The sequence below is a fragment of the Spea bombifrons genome, chromosome 3 (genome assembly GCF_027358695.1).
Source record: "Spea bombifrons isolate aSpeBom1 chromosome 3, aSpeBom1.2.pri, whole genome shotgun sequence".
In the NCBI taxonomy this organism is placed as follows: domain Eukaryota; kingdom Metazoa; phylum Chordata; class Amphibia; order Anura; family Pelobatidae; genus Spea; species Spea bombifrons.
The window spans coordinates 21,324,911-21,340,180 of NC_071089.1; the positions used below are offsets into that span (position 1 = coordinate 21,324,911).

General features: G+C 39.8%; 1 protein-coding gene across 7 annotated transcripts in view; it reads right to left on the reverse strand.

Annotated features, from left to right (window-relative positions):
- EHBP1 (EH domain binding protein 1) overlaps positions 1-15,270 on the reverse strand; it is a 172,187-nt gene that overhangs the window by 86,844 nt on the left and 70,073 nt on the right. For all 7 annotated transcript variants that reach the window (XM_053461397.1, XM_053461395.1, XM_053461401.1 and 4 more), the window contains one exon: positions 14,154-14,343. In XM_053461397.1, coding sequence (XP_053317372.1) covers positions 14,154-14,343 — 190 coding nt within the window. The remainder of the gene's footprint in view (positions 1-14,153; positions 14,344-15,270) is intronic.

A 15,270-nucleotide genomic window follows, 5' to 3' on the forward strand; every position in this document is an offset into this window, starting at 1 on the left:
TGCTTCTAGCACGATGCATTCCATGTCAAATATTAATAACTTAAAACCAGCTGAACCGATAAACACAAGGTGCATGGTTGCTTATTTTGGACGGTTCCACTTTATTTAAGCAATGAAATTAAAACTCGAGCTTTGTCTGTGTATATACGAGCGAGAGGCTTACAGCCCACTCGTTGCACAGACTTAAAGCCAGGAGTTCGATATATTTCTTGTTAAGAGCGATAAATGAGTCAGTAGCTACCTGCGCTGTCTCGTTCCCCTCTCTCTCTTTCTCTCTCACTAAGTGGTTTAATGTACTTCTGCAGTTTAACAGGAAACTTCTTGACAGCCAAACTTCACACTTTTCTGTAATAATCGAGGACTGCTTTACACAGAGAAAATAGCAGAGAAAACAGGCCAAAACTTACTAAAAATAGAAAGGAGAGCCCTTGAGGGAATTACGGACGCCTTGGAGTGAGTGCAGAAGACTAAGGATGCCCCCGCTTGGAAGATATAAAGCACTGCAGCATAGACGCAGCGTGTCAGAGAACTTTTACATAGCTTGTGGGAAGACAAATAAGAAATACCACAAAGACGATCGTTCAATCTTAATGACATTTGGACGAATACAAATTTTGTCTGAAGTAAACTATGAACCTGGCCAAACTCAGCTGAGTGTTTACACAATAAGCCAGCCGCTTACTCAAAGTCTGATACTGTATAGTAATTCCTCCCCAGCTACAGACTTCCCAAACTCTACACCCATTTTAAACAATAATTCACCACTGCAGTCAAATTAAATTATATCTATATCTGTCAATGGAGACAACTCCCATCACTCCCATCACACAAAGGATCTTACTACCTAGCAATTCTTAAATAAACGACATAATGCAGGCAACTCTGATCTTAAAGTGACACTATAGACCAAAACACGCCAAGACGCATTAAAAATAAAACTAAAACGGCACTTATAAATTTATAGATAGCAGAACGTTGGCACCTTCACCCCCTTTAATCATAGGACCTGAGTCTTATATGCAAACAAAGTGGAAACTAATTCATGTATGTATTACGATTTCAGAACATGTTACATCGTTATATAAAGTGGCCGTTAACAAAAAAGTTGATTTATCTGTGAAATGAGTTTACAATAAAGTGGTTTAGATGCTATAAATATCCTGTTGATTCGTACGACCTGTTTATATAGCCTCATATATTACAATAAAGACTTGCGACTTGCGGGAATGTCATTGATAAATTATTTAAATGATATCATAAAAAATATGATTCAGGGTTTGACAAATTTATGTAAAAGTTAGGATCCAGACAGATGATACTCAGCTTGATATTCTTTAGCAAAAAATTAAAGTTAGGAGCTGTTTATACATATCATAAAAAACGGGCTACCAAGCCCCGATTTACGCACGGAAAGGGATTCTCATACTCGCGGTGTAAATGAGACAACTTTGAGAAACCTCAAAAATCAACCCTTTAGTTGTCCATCATTAAGTTTTTTATTGCAGTAACTCAAGGCTGGTGGCAACCAAATGGTTGTAAAAATGATGACTAAATGCCATGCCTTCTGGGCCCCAAAGCTCTAGCGACAAACAAGTCATCTGAGTTCAAGCAGGGATTCCATGCATGATTTACCAGTCAGAAAAAACAGAGATGTTCAGATATCATTAAACCAGAGCATTTAATTAAGTTAAATTCGGCACAGCAGCGTGTGTGTGTGTATAATATATATATATATATATATATATATATATAGTAAAAATGTGTCAGTGCGGTTAGCTTCTTTCAATATCCTACATTTTTATAATGCACATAACAAGGTAACTTTGAACAGAGAAGCTGTTACCGATGCAGATACATTATAAACACACATTACACATATTGCAAATCCACCTTATAAACACATGCCAATAACAGGCACTTGGCACATGATTTATTTGATGATTCACCGCCATTAAGTTATTCCTCTGCGTTGGTAGCAGTTGATGGGTCCTGGCAGCCTTAAAAGAAGAGGTAAGGTGACTTCAGGACAATCATGAATTAATTCTGCTATACACGTCTCGGAAACGCTGGAAACATGCAAAGCTGGCTGTGCTTGAAGAACGTATTGAGGGACCTGCTGGTGGTGTCCGGTCTACTGACACACAGATACTGAAACACACAATATTCTTCTTTTAGAAACCTTAATCAATGGCAAATACCTGGCAATGGGTCACAAAATCACATAAAAAGTCATTAAAAACCCAACCCCTTAACCACAGCCCCAAACCAAACAGACGCCACACACACCATGTGAAACCCAGGCCATGAAACATATAAACAAGAAGCAGAGAGCATTCCACTGACAGCTCTCACTTTCCCCACAATACATATTAATAACTAACGGCAATGCCTCCAGCTTAGACATTTATAGGCTGGAATCAGAATAAACAGGCTCTACAAGGATGGCCGGTACTGCCTCCCATAATTCTGAGCAAAAATGCATTGATAAATGAACAATCTGCATTTTAACTCCATTTCAACAGCATAAAATGGATAGAACAGCTTAAATCTATGACTGAGCAAGTAACGACAGGTTCTTAAATGCACAAAATGCAGTCAGAAGCAAAACCGGCTGCCTGAATCAGAGGGGAGGAATCACATACTGCTTTACCTTAACACTGCTTGAATGGCCGAACGGCTCGGAGGCTCCGTTTTCCAATCAGCACATTGAGAATTATTCTTTTAAATACATATCCTGCGCATGAATAGGTTGCTGGACTTTCTCAGGTAGCCAAAGGATCAAACATGCAAGTTACAGGTTCTGATAACCGAGACACATGTGAGACCCCCGAAAGAAAAGCATACCAAAGTGTCTGAATCAAGCAGAAGCATAAGCGCCAGCCCGGTAATATGGCAACGGAAATTAAAATGCTTAATAAAAAGTTTTAAAATCCACTTAACCTGGATACTTAATGACAATTAGAAACAACAGTACGTTTAGAACAATTAGGTACAGAGAGACTGTTTCCAAACATACATCAGATTATACTACAATTCATCAACATCGATAGTCTTCTCCCCACCCCTCAACTGAAAAGTATTTTCCTTTTACCAAATAATAGCGTCAGAAAAACACACACTCTGGGCCAAAACTCTCCCAAAGGGAATTCCGGTTTTATTTTATTGTTTAAACTGGTAAGTACAGGCTGAAGACACAAACTGGAGACAGGGAGGAACACGCATTACAGAAGATCAGAGAAAAGAGGATATCTAGAAGAAAGATGGAGGGTAAATTCAAGCTTCTTATTCTCATTGTACAGCTATACATTAGGGAAAGCGGAAACTCTCCTCTGTGTAGAATGTTAAGCCAATTGTAATAGGAGTCGTAGTTTAAATATTATTTTGTATTAAGGATGTCATCATAAAGGCACACCACCCCTTCCACGTTCTAGTGTTCCTCAAACTTCACTAGGCTTTCAACTCCTTCCAACTACTCTACCAACAAACTATGGCAAATGATGTATTCCTGGGGGGGTTCATTTCACATATAACGCAGCATAACTATTATATGCAAGGAGGGAAAAAGATCTGGTAGCAGCCGCCTCCTGGCATCGACACGTCTGTTAAGAGATTAGCATGGAAGAGAACATGAATACCTAATAAGATCCTTACAGCCCCGCCGTTTAAGTGTCAATTATGCTATTCTCACAAGGCATTTCGCTTATAATCTTTACTTTGTCAAAGGGCTAAAAAATGAATTTAAATTGGCGTGAAAAATGCTTGTAAAAATGTAACTGCTAAACCGGGATACAGACGGTTTATTACTGCCGACGTAGTGGGTGCGGGGAGCATTTCACTTAAGTGTCCAGCTTCTGTGGTGGGTAACCGGCTAAGACAAAGCAAAACTATTCAAAGAACATCTTGAGAAAGGAAATGCAACATGAAGGAAAGGCACTCGGCCCTTAGAAAATTCAGGCTTCTGAAATTGAGACTCATAGCTGAAAACACCGACTGTACTCAAGGTAGACTGCTATAGCATACAAATATATCCGTCTTACCAAAACGCACTCTGTTTCCATATGTACTAAGATATCATTGGAACCCACAATTACAGCATTTTTCTCACCAAATTAGGACTATAAATTATTTGCTTCATAACATTAAATGCTTTTTAAAAACTAATTAATTGGGAATCCTTACACAGAGGACATCATTTTGTTCAAAGTATTCCGTCTGGCTACCACCTGTTGCCTTCTTGTCTTTTATAGTTAATTAAACTCAAGTATAGTTTGTACTTTTTTTTTGAAATCCGTCTCATCTTGTTGATTTCGAAGCACGGAGCTATTTTTAAGATCAGTGAAAAGACTAAGGGTAGCAAATTGTGTCAATACAAGCGTATTAAAAACTCATGGACAGATGCAATCACCCGAGTGGGTTGGCTTTTGGCGCACGGAGAAGAGCTCATCACTAAGTACACTTTAGCTTCATATTCTCATATCGGTCGATCGGCTGATTTCACCTGTAACATACGTTTATCACAACATTGATCAAGGCTACGAGAGCTATGGGGCCTGTCTCTATGGTCTTGGCAGGGAGCCATGTTTTAAAAGGTTTGATATGTCCTCGGGCAATAGCTTAACTTTCACACATACATGCTGTTGGGACTTGTGAAAACCTCCACCGACAGATAATATACATCTCTGCAATTTTACATTGCTGGAAAGCTTGCCTTTCAACCGAGTTCTAGGTTAAGATGTCTTTTCATCATCCGATAACTCAAAACATATATTGAGCATGCATGCAAAAGAATATGGTTAGGTGATTCAGTCAAGTCGGAACTCGTAAGTGTTATTTTATTCACAAAAATTGTTTGTACAACATAAAACACTACAGGAACTAAAATACGTGCTTTTGGATGTAACAGATGAATGACCTAAGAGACGGATATTTGCACAATCTTGACATGCAGCTAAGACACAAAGTGCCTGCTCGCAAAGTGTTAATATGCCTGTCTGATAAGACGACACAAGTAAGGTAATTTTATCTGAACCGCACATTAGTAAAAAGAGTATCAACTCCAAAGTATATCAGTTACTAGTCACATCACTCATCTTCTCAGGGGTCTGTGGCAGCTCCCCTGCCACCCAACAGATGCTAGTATCTCTACATCTACACCCCAGAACTCAGCGACTGTACAAGTACATCATATGCATGGTCATATTTTGGGGAATTTTGCATATGATCAGTTAAAATGTCTTTGTTAAGTTTGCAGTTTTCCTAATGGTAATTGTGCTATGGAACCTGCTGGCACTCTATAAATAAAATGTAATGAATTTTAACTTAAAACCAAGGCTACCGAGAGCTGATTTCACTGCATGCAGCAGCACCCAGCCTTAACACGAGCCAGACGGCCGGATTCTAGAATTTTGCACAATCCTGGCATGAAATGGGTAAATAAGAATATTCTCCAGTTTACATTTTTTTATCCTGACAATTTTATAATGGGTATATTAAATAGTTAACTGGATTGATTAGCATCCCAAATCTCACATTCTATGGTATTACCCTTATTAAATTGACGTGTTTTCTTCAGATGGAAATAACCGATATGCATGTATCGGTATAGCACTTATCTATATATCAACACCTCTTAATGGTTTGCCACAAGAGCGGCAAAGTCCACGGCATTAAGTGCTTTGCCGCCCGGTAAGCCCTCTCCGATCCTGACAGTGCAAGCTAAGGTTAATGAGGCGACGGGCTGTAAGCCGGGTCCAGTTTTTAAAATCATTTTTAGAATGTAGGGTAGAGGAGACCTGAAGAAATCACTCATCTGCCTTCTGCATTCTTCATACCCACATTTGGCTTTACTTAGTTAGCAGTGGAAATGGCTTATCTATAATAAAAAGCTATTCGGATGTCATGGTTACCACATGAAAGCACACTAAAGCCCACAAATGGATCCGTGCCAAATCTGGGAACATAGTGCGATAGACTGGCGGAGCATAGCCTGCTCAACACTGCTTGGTGGGTTCCTCCCTATTCAGACTTTTCTACTGAGATCATCATAGCGGATGGCGGTCCGTAGATCAATGAAACGCAGAAGAATGTAAAGTGGAACTAAGAGCGGCAACAGGCATCCCTCTTCTCATCGTAACGTATGGACTTTCAACTCCATCACAGAGCTTTTCAAACAAGGCTCCCCCCGTTTTATTTAATCAACGGTTCTAGTTACTTTAGCATATAGTCAGCAATATGTCATGTGCATTACATTATATAGGCATATAATTATATTACACACGCTACCCTATTTACCTTATAAAATGTTCTATCCTGATACTTTAAAGCCACAAATAGATTGTTCTATTTATAGAAGCGCCAGTAAATTCCATAGCCCTATTACAAAAGGGAATTGAGAACACAAACTTGAAAACTCACTATATACTAAATAGACCACCATCAGCGGCCCATGTCCTTGGCCGAACACACCTAATAAAGGCTTATGAGCTGGGGGTCAGGAAAGAAGCAAATGCATAGGGAGATTCTGGAGAACCTCTCCGTAATTAACAAGGAAACCCAAATGAAAATTTAAAGGGACCACTCAGCTATCATACCAATTAATGTGTATGTGATGGCCAGAGGGTCCTGCAGTTGCAAGCTTACAGACTATTAGGAATTGTGATTGGAATAAAACTGTTTCACCCCACAATAAATACTATTAGAGCTTAAAAACTCTGATTATGCTTTAGAAGGAAAGTGATCAAATATTCTAAGAAACCCCTTCAGAATAATCATACATTTATATTAAAATAAAATACTGAAATGCCATTATGCTTTGCATCCCCTTTACATATACGAGCGCAGACCTTGCATTTAGGCAGAAACACATCAACAATCCTCCCACGTTCAACGTTGGCAACATTTGTTGCCTATTCCCCATTGTGGAAAATTCCTGCCTTAATCCTATTTGACTTTATTCATGCAAAGGTCAATGTGAATTCTACAAATGGAGAAGTGATGCATCTGCTCAACACATTTGGAAAATGAATACATTTCCAAAATCTGAAATTTGCCGCATATGCACCTTATGCAGCCAGACTGTATATTTTATGGGTGACCAACATGAACCTCATAAATGGAAGAGACAGCTAACAGCAGGTAACATTTTCAGAGCAATTATACAGACAGCATTGTTAAGTGTCTGTCTGCGTATATATATATATATATATTTATTTACTCCATTTGCAAGGGAACCGCGCGAAATTAAGTGAACGTTAATATGATGACTGGTGCGCCCCTTTAAGACAACCTAATCAGAACACTCAAACACCTTTTTGGAATTTCAGGACACCATGGCTCATTGTGATATTGCCAAAGCCTTGCTAAGGGAGGATGTTACATTTCTGTTTAGTTAATAAAATGTTACATTGGATACATTCCGTCACAAACCCAAACCTGTATTTTCAACTCAATGTTAGTCATTTTGAAGGCCCAAACCCAGCGAGCTTCCCCTGCAATAAAGGGCTTAATCGGCCCTGCGTAATAAACCGTTAAAAAGATCTCGAAAATCACTACACATTGCACACCTGCTTGCAGGAGAAAACTCACCACGGTTGGCCCTTCATATCTCATATATGCCAACTAGAGTACACATCATGTGAGGTTCATTTATCTGCATACTATGGATTTGTAAATACACCCTGATAAAGGGGATTATTTGAACCATACATTGCCAATAACAGGGTAATACCTAAGCATTACTAGTAGGTTCATTTGAAAGGCAGGTCATATTGAAAGAAGGAGAAGCTTATTACATAGTATATGAAATCCAAAAAGATATAAATTTGCAGACAAGAAGAAAAAAGCCCATGTTTCATCACCACCTACACTGTCACCTCCTTCCCTAAAGCCTTTAAGAGTCCTCTGGGGTCCCTGCTGATGTTATTGGACCCTCGGTACCCCTGCTCTCTATGGGACCCATTATAGAGACTTCTGTATGTATGTTTGTTCAAGTTTTGGCACACAAACAGAAAAAAACCTCTCCCGGAACCCTCGAAAATGTGTACTGCAATATCTATCTATCTGATACTGAGCAGGTTAGCAAAGTTTTCATTCCAGGCTCACTCTGGGAGGAAGATCTAAAAGGTGAAATGTAAGATAACACAATTCCGCGTATCAGCGCCACACACATACACCTATGCAGTGGTGCACAACTCCATTCTGCAAACCGGCCACAATGCGTGAATATTCAGCTTGGGCACAAGACACTCAATGAAAAAAGTCATTAAACATTCATTAAAACTTTTCAGCCACGGCCTACAGTTTCACGGATTTGCTTAGTTCTCGAATCATACCAGAATTTCCTTACAATGAGATCTCTCGTCATGAATCTGCACGGCAGTTTGTTTATTTTGGAACCTCCTAAAGCACCGGGCAAAATATTTATCACTTTTCTGTAACTCACAAGAATTTTTTTTTTTTATTATTAAAACATAAAACAAGGTATCCCTACCTGTTTCACTGCACCTTAATCTCACAGGGGGTTTAAAAAAGTTTGCAGGCTGTAAAGCCGACTGAATTAACAGTAATTGGGTGATCCATAGCGGCACAGTAAGAGAAAGCTATCATTCTTGATTCATCAGATACTAGAATCAGGAAGAACTATGTAAACAGCCCGAAACGAATGAATGTAAAGCACACCTCGAAAGCTATAACTTATGTTTTAACACGACAGGAATGCATATACATAGGGACTTAAGTACTCCAAACACACATAGCTGATAGTCTTATATTTATTTTATTCTTGAGTCATAGACTTTCCCCTCAAGGCATCTCTCATCTGTTCTTTAACCTACCTGTGCCGTACTAATCCATCGTGTTTTTACCTTGTAAGTTAATGTAAATTATTTCAGAGCACAATCCTCTATTGCTGCAATAAATCTTTACAGCAGACTGGGATGATCTGAAAAGCTGCTAATTACCGCAAAGCATTTGGCAGTATTTACAAACAAGCTGGAACCTTGGCTTCGGAAAAATACATTACAGGATAAGGGTTTCACAATCGCATATTGCTGCTCTGGTTAATTGTTTGAGTAGGAGTTAGAAACAAACTCCCCATCTTTTATATAATTGTTGTGACTGTACAATGGTTTCATGCCATGCATAATTATTCCCCAAAACGTAAAGACTTTAAAAGCAAAATTAGGGGGATTAAATGATCTGATGAAAACCCAATTTAACCACATTGTGAAGCTAGGTTTCGAACATGACCCAAACCCCCTAATTAAGCCACATATACATAATTCTGCACATACCCATTCTCATGTCAAAAGTGAACTGCCAACCTAGAACCAAGCCCAACCTTCAGGCGTGTGGCGGAAAAAATTGTATTTGTTATTCTTACGCATTTATCAACATGCAGATACGTTCTGTACCCAAACACTGTCTGGAAATTATTGGCATGGTCCTAGACAGACACGTGCGACCATTATATCAGAGCAAAATCCCAGCCTAGGCCACTTGATGGCTGGTTCATGACATTTTATGTGCATCCACAGAACCGGCTACAACTTTGTGCTTCCAAGGTGGCATTTTCATGTGAACTGGATTATTATTTCATTCTCTTGTTCCAAGAGCTTGCAATCTTCCATAAAGTATAACCTTAAGAACATTAATGGAAAATAATGTAATGTTGAAAAAGTTTCAAAAACTTTTGGTGGAGAACTGAAAATAGCTTATAGATATTTACAGCTCACACGCCATGTAATACTCAATGATCGATTAAGGCCACATATAACGCTGATTGTCAAACTCCCTACAAGGCCTGGTCAATTATGCTATTTAAAATCATGTTTATGTGTGCATTGTATAAAATCATACAAAAGGTCATGTATGTATAAAATGCCCCATATCCGTTCTCATATGAAAAAATGGCAATAATATTAATATGGAAATAAGAAAATATTAGAGAAAAAAGAAAACTGTCATGAACACCGTTCATCATAACACATTTACCCCATACGAAGAAACACTGAAATCGGGCGATTTCACCAACAGTCGTTGAACATTATCACAGACAGAAGGAGCCACCTACTGGTGCCAGAACAGAATGGGCGCTTCTTACACAGCTCTCCGTTCTTATTTATTTGTTGATTTGTTGTGATTGCCACACAATTAGGTTTTATAATTAAACATTTACTGAGATCATACCAGCTGCTAATTAATAATGCAAAGAAAAAGAACACTAAGCATTGCTAATGTGTCAAAAGGCAAATAGTTTTTAGCTGGCGTTGACTTTTTATGCAAGGTTACGTAACCTTTCGGGACCTTAGTGGTTTCTCCTTCAGATAGGTCCATATGAAAAAAAGACCTGTGAGGCCCCAAAAGCATATGTACATTTTCTCTCTTCTGTTCACCCAATATAAGGTATCAACTTCAACTTAACTGGTTAAACCTCCGTTGGTAGAAATCACTTTCAAACAAGCGCTTCTGATAGGAATTTTAGACCATTCTTCCTTACAGAACTGCTTAAGCTCAGCATATTCTTAGGATATCTGGTGCGAACGGCTGTCTTGAGGTCATTTCACAGCATCTCTAATGGGTTACGTCTGGGCTCTGACTAGACCACTCCAAAAGGCAGATAAAAAAACCAAACAAACGTTCTGTAGTAGACTTACTGTGATGTTATTCTTCAGCTGCATTATCCAACTATTACTGAGCTTCAGCTGGTGGACAGCCATCCTGACATTATTCTGTATGATACCTTGATAAAAGTTGAGAATTCATTGTCCCCTCGATGATAGCAAGCTGTCCAGGTCCTGAGGTAACAAAGCAGCCCCAAACCACGAAGCTCCCTCCACCACTGGGTCATGTGGGTACGCGGTGCCTTTTTGTTTTTCACCATATGCAGTATTGCGTGTTCTTCCCAAGCAACTCAACCTTCGTTTCATCCGTCCACAAAACATTTTCATAGTAGCGTTGTGGAGTGTCAAGGGGCTTTTTGACAAACGTCAAGTGAGCAGCAATGTCATGGACTCCATGCCTCTTCAATGTTTTGCATATGGTAGACTCATGAACAGAGATGTTAAGCAGTTACAATGATTCCTTCAAACATTTAGCTGTTACGTAATGCATGCGTGTATTAGTTCCCAACAAGGTGCGCAAGAATTCGCTCATTTCTTCTGAGAAGTTTTCTATAGCAACAACTAGGAGAAAACTTGCTCTACACTACAGTGGGAGCGAGCCGTTGGTAACAGACATTGGCTATACGGGGCGGCTACCATATTGCCTGCATGCTATTTATTTCAATATTTGGTGTGACACCCCTTTGTCTTCAAAACAGCATCAATTCTTCTAGGTATTCTAGCACACAGTTTTTAAGGAACTCGGGAGGTAGGTTGTTGCAAACATATTGGAGAATTAACCACAGTAATGTGGTTTTAGGCAGCCTCAGTTACTTATTTTCTCTCTTTTTATCTAATCCCAGACAGATTTAATGATGTTGAGATCAGAGATCGGGAGGGGGGAGGGATATCACACCATCACGTCCAGGACTCCTTGTTCTTTTTTAAGATGAAGATAGTTCTTAATGACTTTAGTTGTATGTCTGGACTCATTGTCATGTTATAGTATAAATCTGTGGCCAATCAGATACCTCTTTGCTTGATGGATAAGTACCGTATTTGCTCGATTATAAGACGACCCTCCAAAATCTGAATATTAACTTAGGAAAAAAGAAAAAGCCTGAATATAAGACGACCCTATGGGAAAAAAGTTTTACCAGTAAATGTTAATTCATATAAACTATTTTTTTAATAAAAGCTATGATTGAGAAAAATATTTTGGTTTTATTTCCTTGGGGTAGAGTGGCATATAGGGAGGTTTAAGGCATTTCAGGAGGCAGAGTGGCGTATAGAGGGTTAAAAAGGCATTTCTGGAGGCAGAACGTCATTAAGGGGGTTAAAAGGCATTTCACAGAGCACTCTGCCTACAAAAATGCCTTATGCCCCCCATTTAACACTCCCTTCCCCCGCCCCCCCCCCAAACTTACCGGAGCTGAGTCCCCGGTGTGTAGCCGGGGCAGCGTGTAGAGCTCTACGCGATTCGCGTACACAACTTCCGCTGCAGCCGGGAGGAGGTGCGGCCAGCAGCGGGGGTTGTCTGCGCCCATCGCGCAGACCTTCCCCGACTGTCAGAAAGAATTCACCGGACCGGTCCGGGGAACTCTGATCTCTGACAGCCGGGGAAGGTCTGCGCGATGGACGCAGACAACCCCCGCTGCTAGCCGCACCTCCTCCCGGCTGCAGCGGAAGTTGTGTACGCGAATCGCGTAGAACTCTACACGCTGCCCGGTGCTTAGTCCGGGCAGCGTATAGAGCTCTACGCGAATCGCTTAGACATCTCCACGCTTCCACGCCTACACACCGGGGAATCAGAAGCACCGGTAAGTGGGGCGGCGGGGGGGTGGGGGGGCGACAAGAGCTGCAGTTCTGCGGGGGATCTGGATCTTAGTCGTCTCATAGTCAGACCTATTTGAGGTCTGATTATAAGACGACACCGATTATAAGATTATAAGCATTTGCTCTGAAAAAAACCTTGTCTTATAATCGACCAAATACGGTATTTCAAATTTTGACTCAACCATCCAGAGCACCTGACCAGACTTCCCTGGACAGTAGAAGGGTGTAATACCAGGATCCCACTGTTTTCTGCCAATACTGAGATGATGGTACTGCTAGACATCTTCCAATTGCGAAGGGAAGCAAGTTTACTTGACTGACCACTGCATCTATGGTCCTCAACATTGCCCGTTTCTTTGTGCTTCTTCAAAAGAGCTTGGATAGAACATCTGGGAACCCCTGTCTGCCTTGAAATGTCTGCCTGGGAGAGACCGTGCTGACGCAGTGTAACTACCTTGTGTTTTGTTGCTGTGCTCAGTCTTGCCGTGATGTATGATTTTTTAACATTACCTCACCTTGTTAGTGAGTTTGGCTGTTCCTGGCCCAGTTTTATTCCTCCTACACAGCAGTTTCTGTTACAGATAATGATTGTGTTTCAACCTATATATTAAATTAATGATCATTAGCACCTGGTTCAGTATAATTGGTTAATCATACACCTGACTATATGCCTACAATATCCCTGACCTTTGCAAGTGTACGTAGAAGAATTGATGCGGTTAAGAAGGCAAAGGTCACACCAGACATTTTTTCTCAATTTATTTTAGGGCAGCACAAAATGAAAAAGCATTTGGCTGTGCTTACACACAGTGTGTTTTAGTTGTTCATTAAATACGGTTCTGTCCTTGAGTAGAATTTAGTTGATTAACACAGTTGCCCATTTACACTACTAGCCAAACCTCTAGTTTGTGTGTGTGTGGGGGGGTTTAATATTGTCTATTATATCATATATTCAGTGTCCTGTATGGTGTGCCAGCATTTACCTACCTACAGACCCCTGGGCCAGTCAGTGGAAACCAAAGGATCCACCCTAACTGGCCCATGACCATCACTGCCTGTAAATCAGGACTGTCTTGTGAAAACTAGTGCACTTGGGAGGTATGAAGCAGCGAGGAAGTTGACATGCCAGCTTAGTACATTACTAATGTTATGGAAATATCAATTAAACCACCAGGTATTCTGCTTGTGCCCAGACATATTTTGCAGACTATGAAAAGCTAACAAATGTTTCATTCAAAGAGCATGCTAGCACTCCTTGGCAACAGTATCACGTGAAATGGATTTTCATTCTTGTAGATAAAAATTACATTATAAAAATAAGTGTCTTTAACCCCAAAATGCATGATTTTCAATGGGTTTAGGGACCGCCCATTGTCCTTAAGGGGTTAAAGGAGGATTTGACAGACGGCAGAGAGTAACATTGCTTTAATTCTAGTTTGATAATCTAATATTGGAGACATTAGCTTATCTTTAGAAGCTTATAGTTTATTATGGGGATAACACTCAATTCCCCGCCAACAATGGTTAGCCAATAAATATTTACAGAGCTGTCAAATGGGTTTAGCGAGATCAACTTTCACATTCGTCGCTCATAATGCCATTATATCATGATATTATTTTGGAGGGTAGTTTCTCAGTTATTTGTGACGACACAGATGAATGTCGGGAGAGGGTGCATTTTAATACACACAACCATACACTGAACACCATGATTATTACCTTGGGAGAAGAGGACAAGTCTTTCCCAGAAGGTACAGCTAAAGGTGCACTTGCTGGCTCTTCTCTCTTTGGTGATGGCACAGGAGGCGCCGGCGCTTTCCTCTTCATCTTTTTTTCTTGTTCCGATTCCTTTATGGCCCTTATTCGACTTATCTCAGGACTGCCTTTTGGTTCATAAAATGGATTTGATCTGTAAGTAAAATAAATGGTAAATTAGCTTTTTTTTTGCTTACATCGTGCTGATCAAACTTCTTATGAGTAAAAGTACTTATCCTGTACAGGATTTGTGCAGAACAATTTTCCAGGGATAAAGTTTCCATCCCAAAATATTCATTTGAAGGATGTAGTATTGACTCAAAGAGATCTATTCACTCATTGACTGAATTTTTCATTAAGGTCCAAATCCTGAGAGCAAATAAGCTACCTTGCCACATGATATAATGTGTGTTTTAATAAGTATATATTGTTTAATTCGATGAGCAAACACCATTACCAGGGTTTTTTTAGTGTAATATTTTTACTTATTAAAACTTCTTATTTCTCTTGCAGTTGTTTGTCAACTCATGTAATGTATTTAGAAATGTTTGGAAGGGACTTGTTAAGCTTTTGGAAGCTGTGGCTTCTTGTGTTATCTCCTATCTCCACAGCCTGGACAGATCGCAGGGATTGCTAGTCTTTGCTGTCTCATAAATGACAGATAAGATTTCATGTTAAGGATATATATATTATGTCTGTTCTTTGAGTTGGATTTATAAATCAATTACAGTTGTTACTGCAATATTCCTGAACTATACAGAAGTGGTGACATCTTGCTTAGACACCTGCAGCGTACGGCCACGCATGAATCAAGGCATTGCCCAAATACTGCTGATCTGCGGTAGGATTGGAGCGGCAGGATTGTAAGTACGGATTTGCCTTGTATGCCAAATGGCCAGTACGGGTCTGATGTTGGCACAAGGCAGAAATATTATACACGGCAGATTTCTTGAAACATTCCACACCAAAGAAGGAACCTTGACAAAACTGGGAACAAAAAACTGGGGCTAAAAGCATTTTTTTTTTTTTTTTTTTTACAAATTTGCAGAGATATCTTCGCCTATAGTCTACATGTAAGTTA